General features: G+C 65.3%; 1 protein-coding gene across 2 annotated transcripts in view; it reads left to right on the top strand.

Annotated features, from left to right (window-relative positions):
* LOC114488691 (cell migration inducing hyaluronidase 1) overlaps positions 1–21,347 on the top strand; it is a 48,901-nt gene that overhangs the window by 20,414 nt on the left and 7,140 nt on the right. For both annotated transcript variants that reach the window (XM_036013182.1, XM_028502452.2), the window contains exons 11-23: positions 1,299–1,474; positions 2,601–2,810; positions 5,540–5,745; positions 6,371–6,440; positions 7,122–7,250; positions 8,806–8,891; positions 9,931–10,062; positions 10,632–10,667; positions 10,752–10,907; positions 13,289–13,469; positions 14,476–14,691; positions 17,344–17,555; positions 18,155–18,340. In XM_036013182.1, coding sequence (XP_035869075.1) covers positions 1,299–1,474; positions 2,601–2,810; positions 5,540–5,745; positions 6,371–6,440; positions 7,122–7,250; positions 8,806–8,891; positions 9,931–10,062; positions 10,632–10,667; positions 10,752–10,907; positions 13,289–13,469; positions 14,476–14,691; positions 17,344–17,555; positions 18,155–18,340 — 1,996 coding nt within the window. The remainder of the gene's footprint in view (positions 1–1,298; positions 1,475–2,600; positions 2,811–5,539; positions 5,746–6,370; positions 6,441–7,121; positions 7,251–8,805; positions 8,892–9,930; positions 10,063–10,631; positions 10,668–10,751; positions 10,908–13,288; positions 13,470–14,475; positions 14,692–17,343; positions 17,556–18,154; positions 18,341–21,347) is intronic.

The raw sequence follows: 21,347 nt of genomic DNA, 5'->3' as shown, positions 1-21,347 counted from the left end.
TGCAGACCCAGCACAGGGTGTGTGCTGGGGGCAGGGTGGGAAGGGGGCCAGCTCCTCCCTGGCTGAAAGAGCAGGGTGGGGTCGCTGTTGGTGGGTGCTGCCCAGGGCTCCTGGTGACCATGGGCTTTGCATGTGGTTACTGTGTCACAGGGCCGAATGACGTGGGTGCTCGGTGGCTCAGGTCAAGGTCGCAACGCAGGCAGCGTGGTGTCTGTGGTGCGGTTCAGGCTGCGGACCCACATGAGAGGCTGCTGCTCCGTGTAACGCCGTCCTGGGGGGGGGGGGGGGGGAGTGCCTGCCGGCCAGGGCAGCAGCCCCAGCGAGGAGCCGGAGGCAGGCTGGCTAGCATCTCTTTATTCCAGAGGGCGAGGTCAGGAGGGGTCGCTGTGGAGGCAGAATTTGGGGCCGAAAATCAAAGGTGGTCCCAAAGTTCCAGCGGGTCGCCTGGGGTCGGGCTCAGGGTCACTGGGACAGGGACGACGCACGGTCCGCTTCACGGCTGGAAGGAGGGTGGGGTGGGGGAGGCCGCAGCGATGTCAGCACCAGTGGGACGAGAGCTGTCCAGCACAGCTCTGAACGGTACGCAGGGGCTCCCAGCACCGGCCACAGTGCTGGGCACAGACGTCCGACCCGGCTCTCCCCAGGAGACCTGGTTGTAGGCGCTCATTCTGCACGAGGCTGAAGGTGGTCCCCCAGGCTGCGTCTGTGACAGGCCCGCTTCCTGTCACAGACCTGGCTTGGGTCTGCGTCGCCGCAGTGCCGGCTGGCTGGCAGTCCGGGCGTGAGCTCCGTGAGGTCATCAGGGCCCAGGTGTCCTCTCTCTCGTTGCTGTGCGGTCTCCAGGGCATGGTCCTCGCCGCCTGGGGGAGCCTGGACCACCCCACGTGTCCCCATTCCAGCCCAGGGGACAGAGCGGGAGCGGGGCCCCTTGAGGGTACACAGGTCGCTTCTGCCCATCCTGGGAGCACACCCACCGCAGGGGGCCTGGGACAGGGGGCCCTCCTGGGGAGCACGGGCTTCCCTAAAGTGCTGGAGATTTTAGTGCCACAAGCAGAAAAGGGGACAGATATTGGGGGCCACGGAGCTATTTCTGCCACAGGCTTCAGATCTAAGCACACATGGCCCAGGATCCTGCCTCTCCACTCAGACAAGCAACTTCACCTCCCTGAGCTTCCTCCCTTCTTCTGTGCAGTGGGGTCGGGGGCCCTTGGGACCCCAGCAGGAGCTGTGGAGGCAGCTGGCAGGGCCTGGGGCCCACGCAGTCCCTCTGGTTTATTCCCTCCCCCTTCCTGCCCCAGGGAAGCCCGTGTACCTGCACATTGGGGAGGAGATCGACGGCGTGGACATGCGGGCCGAGGTGGGGCTCCTGACCCGGAACATCGTGATCATGGGGGCGATGGAGGACGCCTGCTACCCCTACAGCAACCACATCTGCGACTTCTTTGACTTCGATACCTTCGGGGGCCACATCAAGGTAGGGTCTTCCAGGGTGGGGCCAGAAGCCCCACTAGAATTCCCGTGATGCCCGTGGGTAGGATTCTTGCTGGGGGGGCATGCGGGGGCAGGAGCAGGGACTGGGCAGGGGAACCTGTGGAAGCTGGAGAAGGCTTCTGTATTGCCCATCGCATGCCGTCCCGCCCATCAGGGCTTGCGGGCAGGAGAGACAGTGGAGCCAACCTGGGGATGGCCCTCGACTCCCTGGCCACAGCCCGGCACCCCGCACTGCCTGCCTTCCCGACCTCCAACCCCAGTCGTGGCTCTCACTCCCTGTCTTTACAAGAAGGGGTCAGGGCATGACACCCACAAAAGGGCGTGTGCACGAGAGACCCGCTGACAGGCAGATCGGGGGTGAGCGGGGCCGGAGGCTCTAGCACTGACCCACCCTGTGCCTGTCCGGGCAGAGAGCCAGCAGCGGCCGAGACGGCGGCCGCAGGGAGAGGGGCACGGCGCAGGCGCCGGAGCTCGCCTCCTCCCAGCCTTAGGCTGCGGGAGGCATCTGCTTGTCGAGGCTGCGCACAGCCACTTGCTTACCTGGGGCGCTGGGCAGCACGAGGGGCCCAGCACCCTCCACGTGGCCGTTGCTCTCAGCGGCGGGGTGAAAGCCGACAGAAGGACAGGGTCCTGGGGTCTCGTGAGGACTGTTCTCTCGCAGCTAAAACCACGTGCTGTCAGGACAGGACGTTTGGGTCATAACTGAGAAGAACCATGGAGTGGAACCCGCCGAGCGCGGACCCTCCTGGCACGTGGGGGGCGCAGCGTTTGGCTGCGGGCCTGCGCTCACCCAGGGCTGTGTCCCCACCACAACCACCCCCACGCAGTTCCCCTTCCTCGTAACCGCCCGCGGCCTCGAGGCAGGGAAGGAGGGTGGGGGCGAGCCCGTCTCTCTGCACCCTGCCCTTGCCAGGCCATCGCCTTGCCACATCCCTGTGGTCAGGGAGCACCTCGTCTCCCTTGGGGTAGGAAGGCCCGGGCCCTGGGACCGTCCCTGGTTTGCCTGAGGTGGGATGAACACAGCACGTGGGGGGTACGGGAGTGGGGGCGGCAGTGGGGCCGGGGAACGCCTCCCAGGCCACTCCCGACTCTTGCCCCTGCGTCCGCAGTTTGCGCTGGGCTTTAAGGCGGCACATCTGGAGGGTGTGGAGCTGAAGCACATGGGGCAGCAGCTGGTGGGCCAGTACCCGATTCACTTCCACCTGGCTGGCGACGTGGATGAGCAGGGCGGCTACCACCCGCCCACCTACGTCCGGGACCTGTCCATCCACCACACCTTCTCCCGCTGTGTCACCGTCCACGGCTCCAATGGCCTGTTGGTGAGTGCCTCCTGCCCAGGGGGGAAGCTCCTCGAGGGCCCTCGCCCCCTCCCCGGCCACACCAGTCCATGCACTGCTGGGCCCAGGGGCCACGAGGGAGGAACGGGGTTCGCCTCCTGCCACGCAGCCCGGGGCCGCCGGGGGCAGAGCCGGCCTCACCTTGGCCTTGGAGTGGTCCACACTGACAGCAGGCTGCCGGCCAGAGGGGACGGGGAGAACGGGTGTCCCGTCGCCAAGAGCAGCGGGCGCAGAGCGCACGGTGGGCGCTGGGAGTCCACGCGTGGGGGCAGGTGGTTCCGTGGCCGTGTGGCCGTGTGGAGCGACAGGTCTGCTCGCTGCGCACGGGGTCGTGCCCGACCGACCGAGCCGGCGGCGGCGGGCCTGTCTCTCCCGGTAAACCGAGGGTCGGTCCGTCAGAGCGAGTGCTGCTGGGAGAAGCGCTCTCAGCAGACTGGCGTCTGCGTCAGGGCTGGTCTCGAGCTGCGGCTGGCGCTCACGCCAAGTCGGTTCCCCCTCACACGAACCCGTGTTCTGTGTGAACGCTTCCAACGGGACGCTACAACACGGCACCCCGCGGGCGGACTCAGCCTGTGTTTGATTTGGCTCAGGCGGTGTTTAGAGAAGCGCTTGGTCGTTTTTACGCTAAACTGATAATTTTACACTAAATTGAACTTCCTTTAAATGGACTGAACTTACACCCTGTATGAACTTTAAAACCGGATGTCGCAAGATGCCACCCTGAGAGCTGACTCCAGCCACCAGATGTGTTTTGCTTGGCTTCAAGACTGTTTAAAGAAACACTCCGATTCATTTCTATCATTTAAAAGTTGGGGGATTTCACATAGAAGTCTGAATTTTTGGCTTTTCTGGAGAAGTCAGCTGAGTTGGCAGCACCAGGCTCACATTCCTGCCTGTCAGAGTCGCGGAGGCCCCGCTGCGCTGGGCCGCGTTCCCCGGCGGACCCCGTGCCACCGCTTTGCAGCACATTTCAGGAAACTCCCCGGCCAGTGCCGCCAAGGGCCCTCGCCTCTGTGACTCGGGCTTTAAACCAGAGCGGACGTCCCTCACACCAGGCCTGTGAGGGAGGGGAGATGAAGAGGCTTGTCAGCCTGTCGCTGGGGAAGCCTCTTTCGCTTCTGTTCGATGTGCTCATCTGTCACCGAGGAGTGCCCGCTGTCTCTGTTCTGCATTCTGTGACTGGAACCCCGCTGGGCGCAGGGGACGGAGCGTGGGCTGTGGGACCGCGGGCAGCAGCTTCTCCTCCCCGACCCCCGGTCCCGCCTCAGTCGGGCGAGGGAAGGACGTCAGACACGCCGGCCTGGCAGGTGCCGTGCATGAGGGAGGGCTCCCACGGGCCTGTCGCCCAGGAACCGGGCCGGCCGCCCCCACCCCCCAGGGTGGTGAGGGGAAGGGGAAGAGCAGAGGCTCCTGGGCTCCCTGGGCTCCCCTCCACCCAGTGTGTAGCCTCGTGGTTCGTGCAGCCATGCTCCTGTCTCCTTCCCACGTGAGCTGGAGCGAGGAACCAGCCGCTGGTCGCTGGTGTCGCCACACGCTGCACCGGCCAGGGCTCCCATGGGCAGATGGGGTAAGAGACGGGAGGAGGCGCAGAACCCAGCTGGAAGTGGGGGAACAGGCCCTCTTCTTGGCGGGCCCCAGGACAGTGAGGCCTTGACCTTGCCCTGGGACGCCCCTGCCAGCTCGAGCAGCCCTGTTTTCCAGGCCCCTTCCTCCCGTGCTGGCCGTCCTGGGCCATCTCTGATGCACCTGCCCAGCTCACTGTCACTGGGGGGAAAGGCGGCAGCGTCCCGGGGCACTCCGCGCTGCGTGGAGTGCTCGTGGGGGACGCAGCAGGCGTCGAGTGCCAGCCCTGGGCTGGTGCCGGAGATCACGGTGCGGGGGGGGGTGCAAGCCCAGGGCTCCCCGTGTGCTGGGTGTTCTCCCGCAGGGGTGGCTGCGGCCCCCGCCCCGGCTGGCACACGGGCCGCATGACCTTGGGCAAATCAGTCCCCTTCTCTGAGCCCCGTTTTCCTCATCTCCAGAGTAGTTGTTACAGGAAGGGGCAGGACTTCGGCCAGAGTAAAACACGCGCGAGCCCAGTGAGGGGCTGGGACGTGCCGGCTCTCAGCTCTGGGCGCTCTCGGGGCGCGCCGGCCTGGCAGTGGCAGAGCCACGAGGAGCGGGAGTTGGCAGCTTCTCTGGGCCCAGCTGGGGGGCCGCAGCCGGGGGGCCGGGGGCGCGCTGTGAGGCAGGCTGGCTTCAGGGCTGAGTGCCTACTGAGGGGGCCAGCTCCAGTCTCGGGAGCAGGCCCACCTGTGCGCTCTGTGGCTGGGCCCAGCGAGGTTCCCCCTCACCGCCTTCCCAGTGGGGCCCCCTGCGTGCAGCCCTCTGCCTTAGGGCCTGCACACTGCATTCTTGCTGCATCCTCGCCGGAGCAGGCTCGATGACCCCATCTGCTGCCCCCCTCCCCGACCTGCCTCTAACATCTTGTCCTTGTCCCACCCCATGGAGCCTCAGCCGCAACACCTCCAGCTGGAAGGGACTTTGAAGTCACCTGCTTACCCCTCTGCCCAGCCCTCCCAGGCTCCACACCTGTGTGTGGCCCATGTCCAACCCCCAGGGCCCCTCACAGGGCCTGGGGTGCAGCGGGTGCGGCTTGATGAGTGTTGGATGAGCGGACGGGCCCGTGAGCCATCGGACAGGGCTGAAACGCCCCCCTCTGGGCCCTGCAGGTCAAGGACGTGGTGGGCTACAACTCTCTGGGCCACTGCTTCTTCACCGAGGACGGGCCGGAGGAGCGCAACACCTTTGACCACTGCCTCGGCCTCCTGGTCAAGTCCGGGACGCTCCTGCCCTCTGACCGAGACAGCAGGATGTGCAAGACGATCACAGAGGACTCGTACCCGGGCTACGTCCCCAAGCCCCGGCAGGACTGCAAGTAAGCCCCCCCCACCATGCCTGCGCCAGGGCCCCAGACTCCAGCCCAGGGCTGATGCCCACACCTGGGCTCGGAGCAGCAGGAACCCCCAGCCCCAAACCACCTGCTGCTCAGAGGGGAGGGGCGTTTCCCTTCTCAGGTGCCCCGTGTGCATCCTCTGTCCACAGAGGACCGCAGTTCTCGCCCTCCAGCTTCTCCTGATGCCAGGTGGTGTGCTCTCCGCGGAGAACAGGCTGCCCCAGGGTCCCCTCGAGTGTGCGTTGGCACCAGCCGCCCTGGTCGCCTGTAGGCGTGGGAGAGACAGAGCTCCCTGTGGGGCCGGCCTCGAGCCCCGGGCTCCCCCTGGGAAACGCCCCCTTCCTGGTTCTCCTGATTCGGATTTATTTTAGAGCCTGTCTCGGGCTTCACCTGCACCCGGCGTCTACCTCAAAGAGCCATGCCCGTGTCAAATTCTGAACACCTTCAGTGCTTGAGTGTGCCCTGCCCCCGTGAGAACACTGGGGCTCAGACCCAGACAGTCCATGACTCCGCAGCCTCTGGGGGCCTCTGTCGGAGCGCCCAGCTCGGCCCCCGTGGCCGTGCGGGGTGGGGCGGGGCCCCATCTGACGCCGTCCTTCCCCCGCAGCGGCGTGTCCACCTTCTGGATGGCCAACCCCAACAACAACCTCGTGAACTGTGCTGCTGCAGGGTCCGAGGTGAGCAGGACTCTCTTCTTCAGAGGAAAGTGGGGTGGGAGCCGGGGGCTCGGTGGGCCAGGGCCAACCCCAAAATCTGAGCTCTGAACCCCAGCTCAGAGCGAGAGGACTGGCTGTCAGCGATGGCCGTGCCTTCACCGCCGGGAACAGGCGGTGTTTTACGTGTGGTAACCCGTCACCAGATCGAAAGGGTTGTTGCTTTGAACCGTGCCTGGGAGGTCAGCGCTCCAACGGGCTGAAACCACGTGACTCTCACGCTGACTGGGTGAGAGGGCTGCTGTCGCCCGCCGCTGGGCGGGTGAGGACTCAGGACGGGCGCTCCCAGGGCGCACTCGGCCTTGTGCTCGCCCACCCCTGCCTGCGGCCCCCAGGCCTCGGCTCCACGTGGAGTGACCGGGGAGGAGCTGGGCACACACTCGAGGCCCCTGTGATGTGCCAGGAGGAGGTGGAGCCGACATCCAGCCTTGTGGCGCCCGTGGCCGGCAGAGCCAGCCCTGGTGGGGGTCTTCACAGCCAGGGAGGCCCCCCCAAAGTGCATCGGCTTCAGACTTCTCTCTGCTTCCCGGGCGTGTGTTGAAGGGTGGGCAGTGGGACCCGACGGGAAATTTGGGGCCACTCGGGCCCCCTGACGAGAAGCTGGCTGGTGCCGAGTCCTGTGGCTTCTCCCTCCCTCCCTCCCAGGAGACGGGATTCTGGTTCATCTTCCACCACGTGCCGACGGGCCCCTCGGCGGGGATGTACTCCCCGGGCTACTCGGAGCACAGGCCCCTGGGCAGGTTCCTCAACAACCGAGCCCACTCCAACTACCGGGTGAGTGTTCCTGGGTGCCTAGCCCGGGCGGTGCTGAGAGCCATGGGTACGACCGGAGACCGGGGCAGGGGAGCTGCTCTGGGGCAGAGGTGGCCTGCAGCCGCGGGGGCCGCGCCCACAGAGCCCCAGGTGTCAGGGCCGGTCCCCCGTTCCAACCCCAGACGGTGCAGATGAGTGAGCTGAGGCCCCTGGGGAGGACGGGCACGTTCCGGGTCAGAAGCCACCAGGGAATAGGCCAGAGGGAAGAGACCTGCTCTCAGAGCGGCCTGTGCTTGCACCCGGGGGGCGGCCTCGGGGGCAGCTGGGCAGAGTGGGCTGACAGAGGACCCCAGGCAGGGTCACACCCCAGAAGACAGTTCATGGGGCAGAGGGCAGAGGTGAGGAGGGCCATGTTGCCTCCCGATAGAGAGAATTAGCCAGGCCTCATAGGGGCATTTCTGAGGCTGCCCTGGGCCACGGGGGGGCTGTCTCCATGCAGGACAGACCGTACAGCTGGGGGGAGGGGCGGGGAGAGACGGTATTGGCTGGTTGTCAGGTCCCTTGGGGGCCTTCCCACGAGGGGTTGGTGGCTCTGTTGGACCTGGGTGTTTGCAAAGGTTGGAACAGGTGAGGGTACGTGGGGAGGGTGGTTTCCCACGGGACGTAGGCCACGGTCCCGGGCACAGGTGGAGGGGCCTTGAGGAAGGTGGCAGGTAGGACAGGAGGGAAGAGGAGGCTCGAGCTGGAGGGACTGGATGTCTGAGCCAAGGAGGCCCCGTGCTTGGCACTCACGCCCGGGGCGCCCCACTGCCTGCACGTGCGGGGTCCCGTCCAGGGCCGTGCACCTGGGCCGCCGTGTGAGCGCTCACTGCCCGTCTCCCAGAGGCAGCAGCTGAGGCCCCAGAGGCGAGGGGGCCGAACATCCTAGCTCGGGAGAGAGGAGCCAGGAGTCCAGCTTTGCACCTGGCTCACGTCCCAGGGGCTGCGTCAGAGGTCAGCTGTCAGACGCGGTAGCCGGAATGACCGCCAGTGATCCAAACAAGAGAACCCTGAGTTCAGGCGTTCCCGAGAGGCCAGGGGAATCGGGGAAGGAGGGGACGTGCCTCACTGGGCAGCGCCGCCAGCTGCCCTGGCTCCCACTTGCTGTGGCTGACACGCGGGCACCTTGGAGCCACAGAAGAAAGGGAGGCTCTTCCCTGAGTCAGGTGGGATCTGAGGCGAGGCCCGGGAGGGCCGCAGGCCTCCGCGCCGAGGCAAAGACGGGACTGGAGTTCAGCGTTTCCTTTGAAGCGCTGCCGACACACTGCCCAGGGAAGCAGCAGCACCCCCTTGACTGGGTCCTGAGGTGCTGTGCGTGCTGGGTGCAGGGGCTCAGCCGAGTGGCCTTGGACGAGGTCCTTCACCCCTGCAGACCTCCGCTTTCTCCCCTGCACCTCCAAGAGGACAGAGCAAGGCTGGTTTTCCTAGGGTGTTCAGGACGATGCAGTGGGGGGCAGGCGGGGCGGGTGAGAAGATGCCTGGCCTGCAGCGGAAGCCAGCGTGTCCCTGAATGTGTCCCTCCTGTGTCCCTCCTCAGGCTGGCATGATCATAGACAATGGCGTCAAAACGACCGAGGCCTCTGCCAAGGACAAGCGGCCCTTCCTCTCCATCATCTCTGCCAGGTGATCAGGGCTCGGGGACCCGGGAGTAGGCCCCATTCCTACACGCACCCCTTCCTTCATGCACTCATGAGTGGATTCCTTCCTTCATTCATGCACTCCTTCATTCACTCATGCATGCATTCATTCATTCATGCACTCCTTCATTCATTCACTCATGCATGGATTCCTTCATTCATTCATGCGTGCGTGCGTGCATTCCTCCATCGGGTAGCTGCTGTCCTGCGTGCTGAGCCAGTTGCTTCGGGGACCGTGGTGAGAGTCTAGACAGCACAACGCCTGCATTTTAGCGCTAGGGTTGAATTGGGGTTTCATCAGGAGCCAATACCCAGGCCCACTGGCCTGGGCCACAGCAGCTTGGGCTGGGATCAAAACGTGGAAAGGAAAGGCGGGAAGAGTCTCAGTGTTGATGTAAAGAGAAGGAATGTGTGGGTTGCAGCTGTGGGTACATCTGGGGCGCTGCCAGAGGCCAGGGGCTACTTGTCAACCTCCAGGGAGTCAGGAAAACTCGTCCCTTTAAAAAGGCCAGGTTGCTCGGTTTCCATCTAAAGTGACACCAGTGACATCCTGACATCCTCAGGAGACGCTTGCTGGAGTGGACATCTGTGAGCCTCGGGGCTCCAGGCTCCATTCTCTGCCCAGGGGGCTGAGGCGCAGAAAAGGCTCCGGGTCAAGGTTACCCCTACCCCCAGTTGCTGGGGAGCTGGCACCTCCCTCCCCGCCCTGTGGCTGCGTGGCGTGCTGGGTCTGGGACTCTGAACTTTCCTCTGAGCGTCAGCCGGCCTGGGGCGGGAGTGCTCCTCAGTGCTGCGGAGGACAAGCGAAGTGACTGTGTGTCACCGGCCTGGGGCTGGGCCCTGGAGAGAGAGACCCACTGCTTCTGCCCGGAGCTCAGGACGTTCACTCCTGCACCCCAGGAAGGGATGAGGTGGCGTTTTGGCAGTCTCGTGGGCCCTGCGAGCGGAGGGACACTCACAGCCCAGAAGGGGCTCCGTCCGGGACCCCCATGCTGACCCCTGGGCCGCCCCACACCATGTCGCAGGTACAGCCCTCACCAGGACGCCGACCCGCTGAAGCCCCGGGAGCCGGCCATCATCAGGCACTTCACCGCCTACAAGAACCAGGACCACGGGGCCTGGCTGCGCGGCGGGGACGTGTGGCTGGACAGCTGCCGGTGAGTCGGAGCCGTGTGGCGTTGGCACGGAGGGGGGCGGCGCTCTGGGCGGGGGGGAGCGCAGAAATGGAAGATCGGGGTAAGGGTCGGCACAGTCGGGGCTCACAGAGGGTGGGGGCCCCTTTGAGGGCTTCGAGCTTGAGCTGCTTGTGAGGTACTTCGTGGAAATGCCCAGATCTGGGGAAAACGGGGGGGACAGTCACCGGCGGACAGTGGGGTGGAAGCCAGCAGTCCCTGCGAGGTCCCCAGGGACCCTGCGGAGGAAGAGAGGACCTGAGGCGGAGCCCTGGGGGTGGCAGGGCTCACTCGTCTCCCCAGAGCGGGGCCCTGCACGTGGCCCTGGCCCGGTGCCCGCCAAGCCCTGCAGTCGCCAGACACGGAGGTCGGGAGCCCAGGCTTCACGCTGCCGTGCGATGACCCTTTCCCTTCGGAGTCAGGCGGAGTCGGGGGGGGGGTCTAAAAGGCGCCCAGGCCCCTCCCCACACAGCAGCGGCAGTGCGACTCCAGGGCACAGGCGCTTCCTGCCCGCCCCAGCGAGAGCGCGCTCTGACCCCCTGCTCTGTCCCCAGGTTTGCTGACAACGGCATCGGCCTGACCCTGGCCAGGTAAGCCCGCCGGTCGCTGGGCGGGGCCCTCGGTGGGGCGCTGTCTCTGGGCCGGCGTCTCACCCCCACCTCTGCGCCCTGCAGCGGCGGCACCTTCCCGTATGACGACGGCTCCAAGCAGGAAATCAAGAACAGCCTGTTTGTCGGCGAGAGTGGCAACGTGGGGACGGAGATGATGGACAACAGGATCTGGGGCCCCGGAGGCTTGGACCACAGCGGAAGGACCCTCCCCATAGGCCAGTAGGTTTGCAGCGTGGCTTAGCCTGAGCACCAGCCAGGGAAAGAGGAAAGACGCTTGTCTGTGGCTCCTCGCAGGCGTGGCCAGAGAAACCACGGCAGCGCTGGGGCGGGGCTGGCCGGCCGGGTGGACTCCAGCATGCACACGGGGGGTCACACCGCGTGACCGTGAGCTGGCAGGGCCACCTAGCTGCCAAGGGCGTTGTGTGGCTCTGGGCCATGCCGACAGGAACTCCAGCTCAGGACCAGCGAGCGGGTCCCTGTGTTCTCTGGGACTTGTCCCCAGAGAGCACTTCGTGCTCCTCTGAGGGTGCCAGAGAGGGTCGGGCCCAAGCACTCGGAAGGCAGAACGGCCGGGAGGGCGGCCCGACGCAGCCTGTGTCACAGGCAGATCGGGGTTCGCAGCCAGCGGGTGGGGGCCCCGCGCAAGGGGGTACTGTCAGGGCTGCGTGTGCTCTGCTCGGGCCGAAGGGCCAGGACGGGTTCAGTGCAGGGAAGCCTGTTCCGGCTCTCAGATCTGCTCAACCCCAGAGTAGCAGGGCGGTCTAGGGCCGGTGCCGTGCAGCAGGGGCTCGGGCAGACGCTGGATGGTCCACGGTGGCTGGTGGGGTGGGGACCAGCAGCGCTGACAGGCCAGCAGGGCACCTGGACTCGGCTGTTCCTGGGAACGCCTCCGCCCAGGCCGGTGGTGAGGGGTTGCTCCCTGCAGGGGGCGCTGCTGCTGAGACGTGGCCCCGTCCTTCAGGTGCTAGGACCAGGTCCTCCGGCCCCCGAGCTCTGGACTCTTACTCTAGAAAAGCATCCTTCCTGCCTCGACGGGCAGGACACGGGTCAGAACGATCACAGCGAAGGGTGTGCGAGTTTGAAGAGATTGTGCAGACAGAACCGTGGTCTCTCAGTGCCGGTGTCAGGACGAGAGCCGTTGTTCTGCCCCCCTCAGTGAGGCAGCCGTCCCGTCAGAGGGGTCTTGTGAGCCCGTCTGGGGCTGCATAGTGGGCGCCTCTTTGCTGAGGGTCACCCGCCCCTCAGGCCCGGAGCGCTCCGGCGGCTCCCAGAGGTGCGGCCGTCTGCGGCACCTGGCAGCCCTGTCGGACTTGGGCAGGGCCCAGCCGACTCGTGCGCAGGAGCCCGGGCCGTGCAGCCTCTTTGAGGGTGATTCGTCCCGTCTGCCTCTGGGTTGGGGTCTGAGGTTTAAGCGTGGAGCCCGGGGGGATGGGCTGTCCTGCAGGTGCCTTAAGTGGAAAAATGCACGCGCCAGCCGTGAGGGTCGGGGCGCAAGGCTGTGACGTCGGTCAGTCAGCAACAGTGCAGGAATGTGGGAGGCGCTCGGTGTCCCCTGGAGGCACGTGGCCTGGACGGCGTGACCCGGGCTTCCTCCGGGCACCGTGCCTGCACGGAGGGCCCCGAGCGGTGATGGGGCAGCCGGGGCGTGGCCTCTCCCCACGGACAGATCCGCTCCTGCGTTCTTTTCCATCTCTCTGCCTTTCCTCGTGGCCACTGTGGGAGGGGAGGGCCCTGGCCTAGAGCTGGAGACACCAGTAAAAGCAGAAAAATGGCGCTTGGAGAGTGAGTGAGCCCAGGTTTGGGGCCAGGACCGGAAAGGCCACCGGGAAGCCCAGCCCCGGGCCCTCGGAGGCCCTTGCCCATCCCCCCCCCCCACCCCCGCCCGACTCAGGAGCCCGAGGCAAACGGAGCAGGTCTCTGAGCACCTGCCCGCGCTGGGCCCCAGGCAGGGTCTCCAGGTTGCAGTCCTGCTCCGGCCCCACCACCTTGGTCACCAAACCTGCGCCCTCTCCTTTCCTCCCGGGCACCTGGGCCGAACGGGGGTCCTCGGGCAGCCCACTGTCCTGCCCGCTTCACTCTGCTCCCCCAAATCCAGTGAGCTCCCAGCCGAAAGGCTTGCTCACAGACAGGAAGCCCATCTGAGTCTTAAGCTGATTAAAGGTTGCGATAACTGAGACTGAGGCGACAGTGAGGAATGGCCCTCCCCTCCCGGGGACGCCGGCAGCGCGGGCACGCCCCCCCAGCGCTGGCGCTGTCTGCCCAGCGCCTCTCCACAGGGTGGGGGTCTGTTCGCAGTAGAGGCCGGCCCCCAGGACCAAGCCAGAGCTACACGTGTTCATCCCCCGTCCCCCCGTCCGTCCGTCCGTCTGTCCGTCACCCGTCCCTCCAGCATCCCTCCGCTCATTCATCTCTCCCTCCTTCACGGACAGTCACCGTGTCCCTGACTGCTCTCCCGGGGAACCCACACAGGAGGGGCCGTGTTCTCCGGGGAGCAGCTGCCGAGGGTGGGGGGCAGGAGTCGTTCGGGCAGGCCCCTGTCGCCCCGCCCTGGAGGGCGCAGCTCCGGGGCCTCGCCTGACCGGCCTTCCCTGACCGCGCAGGAACTTTCCCATCCGAGGCGTCCAGTTCTACGACGGCCCCATCAGCATCCAGAACTGCACCTTCCGCAAGTTCGCGGCCCTGGAGGGCCGGCACACCAGCGCCCTGGCCTTCCGCCTGAACAACGCCTGGCAGAGCTGCCCCCACAACAACGTGACCGGTGTCACCTTCGAGGACGTCCCGGTGAGTGCGGCGCCGGCGGCCAGACTCGGGCGGTGAGTCACGAGTCCCCGGGGGTTGGTGCCGAGCGGCTGCTCCCGCCACAGGGCTTGAACCGCCTCCTCCGGGCGGGCTGGGCCCCGTCCCAGTGCTGGCCGTGTCCAAACTGGAAAAGTACGGGGTGTGGGTGCCTGCTCGCCCGCCCCCTGCCCCCTGCTGGGGCCCGCCTGGCCTGCGCGGGGCCCGAACGCTGGGCTCGCGCTTCTGAGGCTGCTCCCCCACGTGCCTTGCTTTGACCAGGGACTTGTGCCTGGGCCGCCTGTGCCGGCACAATTAATCCAAACCCCGCAGTGTCTAGGGGAACCTCTGCCGAAGATGCTGCTGTGTTCAGTCTCTCCCCGAGGGCAGACCGTACGCAGGGCCTTCCGGCCACAGGCAGCTGACGAGTTAGCAGCGGGGGGTGACGAGGTCGGTCGGCGGGCCGCCCTTGGGGACTGGGCGGGTCCAGACCTCCTGGTGCGTTTCCTGTGGGCCACAGGCTTCACAGGCCCTTCCTCCCCCTCCCCCTCTGCCCCTGCCTGTTGCCCGCCCGCCCGCCCGGCTGTGGCGGGCTGAGGGGGGAGACGTGAGAGTTCAGTTACCTAACTTCCTCACTCAGGCCGCCAGGGCCTGCGTGAGGCCCGTCACGGAGCTCTCCGGGGGCTCGTGTGGGAAGACCGTCTTCCCGAAACTCAGCACACACTCACACATGCCCCCACGAGTGAGTGTCCACTCCCTCACTCACGCTTCCCGTCCCTTCAACCTCATTCACACACTGAAACACACACGCTAGCCTGGGTCCCCGGGGCCCAGAGCAGCCTGCAGGCCACCCTCGGCGGCCAGCCCTGCCCCGAGCGGAGGCCAGCACAGCAGGCCGGGCCTGGGAGCCGAGTGCCCGGGAGCACCTCTGGCTTGGCTGGCGACCGGCGGCGGCTGTCGTTCCCTTCCCGTCTCGGCCCCCCCCGACCTGACCTGCCTGGGCCCCGTTTAGATCACGTCCAGAGTGTTCTTCGGGGAGCCCGGGCCCTGGTTCAACCGGCTGGACATGGACGGGGACAAGACGTCGGTGTTCCACGACGTGGACGGCTCCGTGTCCGAGTACCCCGGCTCCTACCTCACCAAGGCCGACAACTGGCTGGTCCGGCACCCGGACTGCATCGACGTCCCCGACTGGAGGGGGGCCATCTGCAGCGGGCGCTACGCACAGGTGGGGGTGCTACGCACAGGTGGGGGCGCGAGGGCACGCCTCCCTGGGGTCCGGGGTCGCTCGGCGCCGGACCGTCTCCGGGGAGTGCCTGCTGCGCGCCGGGCCCTGCGCCGGCCCAGGGAGGCGCAGGCTGCTCTGGTCTCCGTCCTTCATCCCCCCTCCTCCTGCCCACCCAGCAGAACCTCTTTTAGCCCTCACCTGAGGGTGTATGTGCTGATTCTACAGGGAGTGGGGAGGGAGGGCGGGAGAGGCGTCCACGGGGAAACACCCACCAGCTGCCGTCCTGGACGCGTCCTGACTCGGGATCAAACCCACCACCTTTGGTGACGGGGTGACGCTCCAGCCAGCGGGGCCGCCAGCCAGGGCAAGGCTTTTAAAAAAAAACTCAAGGTGGACACGCTTTGTAAGCTCAACTCTGACGAGCGAGCGCTTGGCGGGTGGGGTCCGCTGCGTGGATCCAGGCCAGGCTCCGCCTCCTGCCGGCGGCGTGACCTGGGCAGGGTGCTCAGACGCTGGGAGCCTCGGCGTCCTCGCCTGGAAGGCGGGGGTGCTAGTGGAGCCCCCTCGCTGAGCGTGGGGTGCGTCCCTCGGCGGCGTGCAGGCTGCCTCCCCAGCGCTCTCCTCCAAACTGGAGCGGAAGCCCCCCTCGTGATCTTGAACGTCCTCACGGCCGCCCGAGAAGGGAGAACAGGTGACACTAGTCCCAGTGACACATTCTATTCAACTTGGTGCACTCAGGACACTGTCCTGCCAGCACGCGGTCGATGTGAAACCGTCGACGAGACGCCGCCGTGCCCGCGTGCTCCTGTCTGGAGTCTGCGGCCGCACTTGGTGCTCACCGCCCGCTCAGCTGGGGTGCAGGTTTTCCACGAAGTAAATGTTAGTCGTGTCGAGGGGAAAAGAATTTTACACAGATTCTGTTTTGAAATTTAAATTTGATTAAAAGGACATTTAAAGTTCAGGTCCTCGGCCACACGGGCCGTGTTGCCCGTGCCGAGTGGCCGCCGGTGGCCCACGGCTGGTGTGGGGGACAGTGCAGGCTTGGTGTGCAGACCGCGGCAGAGCCGAAAAGGGGAGGTAGCCCTTGTCACGCTGTCGTTGCTGCCGCCGCCTGGGTGAGTGGCTGGTGAGCGGCTGTGTGGAGGCCGGAGGCGCACGTGGGCAGATGTGAGGATGCAGTGTCCTCACCGCTGTCCCGCTGTGGATGTCAGGAGGCGGGGTGTTAAGAGCCAAAGGGGGTTTGGGTTTGGGAAGAGACAGGAGAGGGAGCTGGTGCCGGGCTGAGGGGACAGGGCCATCAGGGGCCAGGAGGACACGGGGCACCAGGGAGTCGCTGGGGGCGCTGGTGCTTAGCAGGAGGGCCCTGAGGAAGACGCCCCCGAGGTAGGGGCGGAAGCCGGCCCAGGGCGTTTCTCTCTGTAGTAGAAGGGAGGTCGTGAGAGGAGAGGGCAGAGCAGTGCGAGGGCAGCCTGCAGGGGGCGGGCAGGTCGGCAGAGCTCCGGCCGGGGAGATAGTGGACAGTGGGCCGGGCTGCGTGGGAGCCCCGTGCAGGCTGCACAGGGCTCCGGAAGAGGGGTTTTCTCGGCCCTCGGAGCGGAGGGGGGAGGCCTCTGCTGCCTGTGCGAGCTCAGGTGCCCACGGGTGCGAGGTCCCAAGGGGAGTGGCGTCAGGTGCCCTTTGGATTGAAGGGTGACCGAACCTGTGAGGCGAGCATGGACACTCGCTGGGCCAGGGACAGGACACATCACCTGAAGCCCTGACCTTGACCGCCCCCCCTCCCTCTCTGTCCGCCACACCCACTGCCCGTCTTCTGCAGAAAAGGCGGACTGTCAGAACTTGCTGGGCCATCGTAACTGGCTGCTGGTTAATCATGACTGAGAACCTCCCTTCGCTTTGCAGTTGCTTTAATCTATGTTCAAACATCCGTCACTCCTGACAGCTCCCCGAGAGGGCGGGGCTGGAGTTTCTCTTTCCATTCGGCATGCGGTACAGCCGGAGGGGACGGTAACACCTTCCTTCCGAGGGCACAGCACCCCCACCCGTGGGCACGACAGGCTCTCTCAGCCTCTGCTGCAGGGCCGTCACCCTAGTAACAGGGGACGTGGCATCGAACGCTGTCTCGAACTGAGGCTGGCCGGAACACCGGGGCCCTGGGGTCCCTGGCACTCCACGGCCAACAGTCTTGCATCCAGTTTTGTCTCTGAAACGAAAGGCCGTTCACGCACCCAGTGCACACGGACACCCCCACTCGCCCCAGCTCTCCCCGGACGCAGGCAGGAAGACAGCCCCCGGGAGGGCAGCTGCATTTGCAGCCGAGTTCTGAACGTTCTCTCCCTTCCTCCAGCTTTTTCCAGAATTTGCCATCTGAGCACTATGCAAACCGCTCCCAACTTCCCACTGGGGTCTCTTCCACACAGCACTTTCTGACATGAACAGAGTGTCAGTGGGGGGTGCCAGGTGGCGCGGGCCGCGTCCACCAGCACAGAGAGGCCCTTGTGTGGCCTCCTTCCCTCTGGTCCCCCAGAGAGGGCTCTGTGAGGGGAGGGGCATGCCCTGGAAAGGGCGGCCGGTCTGTCGTCGGATGCTGACCGGGCGCTCCTGGGGGGACCCCTCATAACTGCCCCGTCCTGTGCTTCCTTTCCCATTTTGAAGATGTACATCCAGGCCTACAAGACCAGCAACATGCGGATGAAGATCATCAAGAACGACTCCCCCAGCCGCCCCCTGTTCCTGGAGGGGGCCCTGACCAGGAGCACCCACTACCAGCAGTACCAGCCGGTCGTCACCCTGCAGAAGGGCTACACCGTCCACTGGGACCGCACGGCCCCCGCCGAGCTCGCCATCTGGCTCATCAACTTCAACAAGTGAGCGCTGGTCGGCGGCCGCAGTGGCGGCGGAGTCCCAGGCCGGCCCCTCCCAGGACCGCGGCTGAGGGACCTCAGGCAGGGCCACGCTGAGGGTGTCGGGACGGGGCTGCGCACACAGGGTGGGCGGAAGTGGGTCTCCTGCTGTGAGTACGTGGAGCAGTTTCTTCTTGCATTATCACTTACTAGTTACCGCATCCTTTCCCGTGCCAATGACTGCAAACCTGCTTCTCCCTGCCCCGCGTTTGTGGCCGAGAGCCTTCTGTGCACGGCGCTCCGGCGAGGCGGACGCTGACCAGACACGGGAGGCGAGGCCCAGAGACACGCGCGGCCCCGCCTGCCCTCAGGCTCCCGGGAGGGGCTGCCCCGGGTCCTCCAGACAGGCCGACGTCCCGCTGGAAGAGGGCCCTTTCCCAGCCAGGCTTCCGTAGGGAGCTCCCACTCGATGGCCCCCCTCTGTCCTTGGACACTCGGCCACTCGGCCGCTGCCAACGGCAGGTGCCCTCCCAGACCCCCACGGCCGAAGCAGAGGAGCCCGGGGAGTCCTCGGGTCTCCGCCCCGTGTGCCCGGCACGTGCCGACTCTGCCCTGGTTTCCAGGGGCGACTGGATCCGAGTGGGGCTCTGCTACCCGCGCGGCACCAGCTTCTCCATCCTCTCGGACGTCCACAACCGCCTGCTGAAGCAGACGGCGAAGACGGGCACCTTCGTGAGGACGCTGCAGATGGAGAAGGTGGAGCAGAGCCTGCCCGGCCGCAGCCACTACTACTGGGACGAGGCGTCAGGGTGAGGGGCCCCCGCGGCCTGTCCCCCAGCCCCGAGGCCCTCCCCGCAGTGGGTGCCGCTTAGTGGAGGGGCACTTGCGGTCTGGGGCTGATGGGTGGTCCATCCGCCAAGGACATTTTCCAAGCTGCTACGCTTTGTGAGTGAGACAAACGTCTGTGTTCTCAGCCCTCCCCCTTTGCTGCAAGGGTGAGGTTCCAGTCATCAGCCGAGTAAGGGGGAGGGGAAACGAGGGGGCTGTCTTGCCCCTCCCCCGTAGAGGGAACCTGACTCCTTAAGGAGGCCAGCACCTCTCTCCGTGATGGTGCTGCAGACAGCGGCCCTCTGGGGGTGAGGGAGGGGCGTGGCGGGGCCCTGCCCGACCCTGGCACTGAGGCTGAGGGCAAGCAGAGAGCCGACCCTGGCACTGAGGCTGAGGGCAAGCAGAGAGCCGGCCCGGGCTCTCGTTTTATGTCGTGAAACAAGGGCCCCGTCACTTTGGTCACAAGGAGGTCAGGGTTTGAGAAGCAGAAGCGTGAGCAGCATTGGGTTGGGCGGGGAGGACAATAAACCGTACCCTCCCCCACCTGAGTTCCAGACCAGCTGTGGGCAGGCCAGCCAGCAGGCGAGGAGGGGACTGTCAGCCCTCCTGCCGATGGACCCCTGGAGAACAGAGGTCCCGTGCAGTCCTGGTGCGCCCCCAGCCCGGGGGTGGCACGGAGCCATCGCAGGCTCCCCGCCTGGAGCCCGGCCCCGAGGGCTTGGGGTGCAGGGCAGCAGACCGAGTGCCTGCTGCCCGTGGTGGACCTGGTGACGCCCCACCCACCAGCCAGACAGGGCCCCCCCATTCCCCGGGAAGGGTGAGTGCAGGGGGGCCTGGAGTGTGTGCAAGAGCCCTTCCAGAGGGGAAGTGGGGGGGTTCCGAGTCCCTCCTGTGGGTGGGAGGGCCAGCAGTGAAACACAGAGGCTCCCAGGCCGAGGCCTGGGGCACCACCTGTGCTTTTTCTTCTTCATACATCACCAAGGGCGAGTTGGAACTTTCTGAGCAAAACAGTGAACGCTCTTAAGATATCCATCCCCCTTGGTTCCTTTAAGGAGACTTCGTTGTGTAATTCAGTGGGGTTTTTTTTGTTGTTGTTGCTCAGCTTATCATTATGCCAATTGACAATCATGCTGTGCTTCTTAATTTTTAAAAATTTTCAATCATAGTTGACATTGGGTATTATGCTAGTCTCAGGCACACATCAGATGAGACATTTATGCCCCTTACGAACCGATCGCTACGACACGTCTGGTAACCGTCCGCCCGCATGCGGAGTGGCTGCAGCAGCACTCGCTGTGCTGGGTGCTGGGTGCTGGGTGCTGTGTGGGGTGCCCCGGGCGGGACTGCTCTGCCTCTGCCGGTCTCAGCCCCTCCCCCTTCTTGCCCCGCCCCCAGCCCCACCCCTCCCCCTCTGGTGACCCTCAGTCTGCCCTCTGGGTCTGAGACGGCTTCTGTTTTGTGTTTTGGATGCCGCCTGAGTGGCATCACAGGCTGTTTGTCTTTCTCTGACTTCCCTCACTGAGCACAGTGCTCTCGAGGGCCCTGGGAGTCACGGAGGGGGAGACTCCATGCTCCTTGCGGCTGAGTCTCGCTCCAGAGTGTGTGTGTGTGTGTGTGTGTGTGTGTGTCTGTTCCCACATGTATGTACATATCGATGGACACTTAGGACGTGTCCATGTCTTTGCTGCTGTAAATAATGTTGCAGTGAACCTAGGGGTGCATGTATCTTTTCAAATTAGTGTGTTGGGGCTCCTCGGATAACTGCCCAGCAGTGGAATTGCTGGGTCATAAGGCGGTTCCATTTGTGGTTTTTTGCGGACCCTCCATACTGTTTTCCACGGTGGCTGCACCAGTTGACACTCCCACGGACAGTGCACGAGGGTCCCCTCTTCTCCACCCCCCCTGCCAGCAGCTGTTTGCTGATGCACTCACTGGTGGTGGCCGCCCTGACAGGTGCGAGGCGGCACCTGGGCATGGGTTAATTTGCGTCCCCGTCGGTTAGTGACGTTGCAACGTTGCCCGTCTTTCCGTGTGCCTGCGGGCCCTGCGTGCGTCCTCTGGGGAAGTGTGGTCTGACCGGGAGTCACCCTTCTGATGTGGAAGGGCCGTCTGTCCTTTCGGTGTGAAGCTGCGTGAGCTCTCTACGTGTCTCGGGTGTTGTTAGCCCCTTTGGGAAATACCATCTCCCGTTCAGGTTTTCTTCTCAGTCTCTCTTCTTTTGAGTTTCCTTCCCTGTGCAAAAAACCTTTCAGTTTGCTGTCGTCCCATGTGTTTTTCTTTTGTTCCCCATGCGCTGGGAGATGCATCCAAATGCACACACATTGCTAAGAGCCACGCCAGCGAGTTTGCTGCCCGTGTTTTCTTCTAGTGCTGGGGTTTCAGGCCTTACCTTTGGATCTTCAACCCGTTTTGAGCTTGTTCTCGTGTGGGGTGCAAGCCGGCGGTCTAGTGTCATTCTTTTGCACACACCTGTGCAGGCCCCACGCCGCTCACGGAAGGCCCGTCTCCCCCCGGCTGTGTGCCCTTCCTCTGCCGCAGGCTGACTGCGTGTGCAGGTGCGAGACGGCTCTGGGCTCCGAGGACGCTGCGCCTCAGCGCGCTGACGTGCTCCGGGACCGCTGACCGCGCTACCTGGTGTTTGTTTCCTGTGCAGAAGCCCCAACTGTGGGGCTCCTTGAAATCTTGGGGCTGTTTTTAGTTATCTCTGTGCCTTACACATTTATAGTCGCTTCTTACTCGGGTTCACGGCACCTGCCTTCAGGGGCTGCCTCGTCTCCCGCCATTGGCTGGGACACTTCATGACCAGATCACTCTGACTGGGGGTCAGTAAAAGCCAGCAGGCTAAAAGTGAGGGGTTTGGGCGCACTCCACTCTGAGAATCAGCCCCATGTTCCGAGGTCACGGCCCACCGGAGTGGCTCTGGCTGTGTTCCGGGTGGTGGGGCCTGCCAGATGGCCCCCGAGCCAGGCGTCACTCACGCGTGCGAGC

The sequence above is a fragment of the Phyllostomus discolor genome, chromosome 12, assembly GCF_004126475.2.
Source record: "Phyllostomus discolor isolate MPI-MPIP mPhyDis1 chromosome 12, mPhyDis1.pri.v3, whole genome shotgun sequence".
Taxonomy (NCBI): Eukaryota; Metazoa; Chordata; class Mammalia; order Chiroptera; family Phyllostomidae; genus Phyllostomus; species Phyllostomus discolor.
Note: the sequence above shows the minus strand (reverse complement) of the source record. Positions and strands in the feature narration are given on the sequence as shown.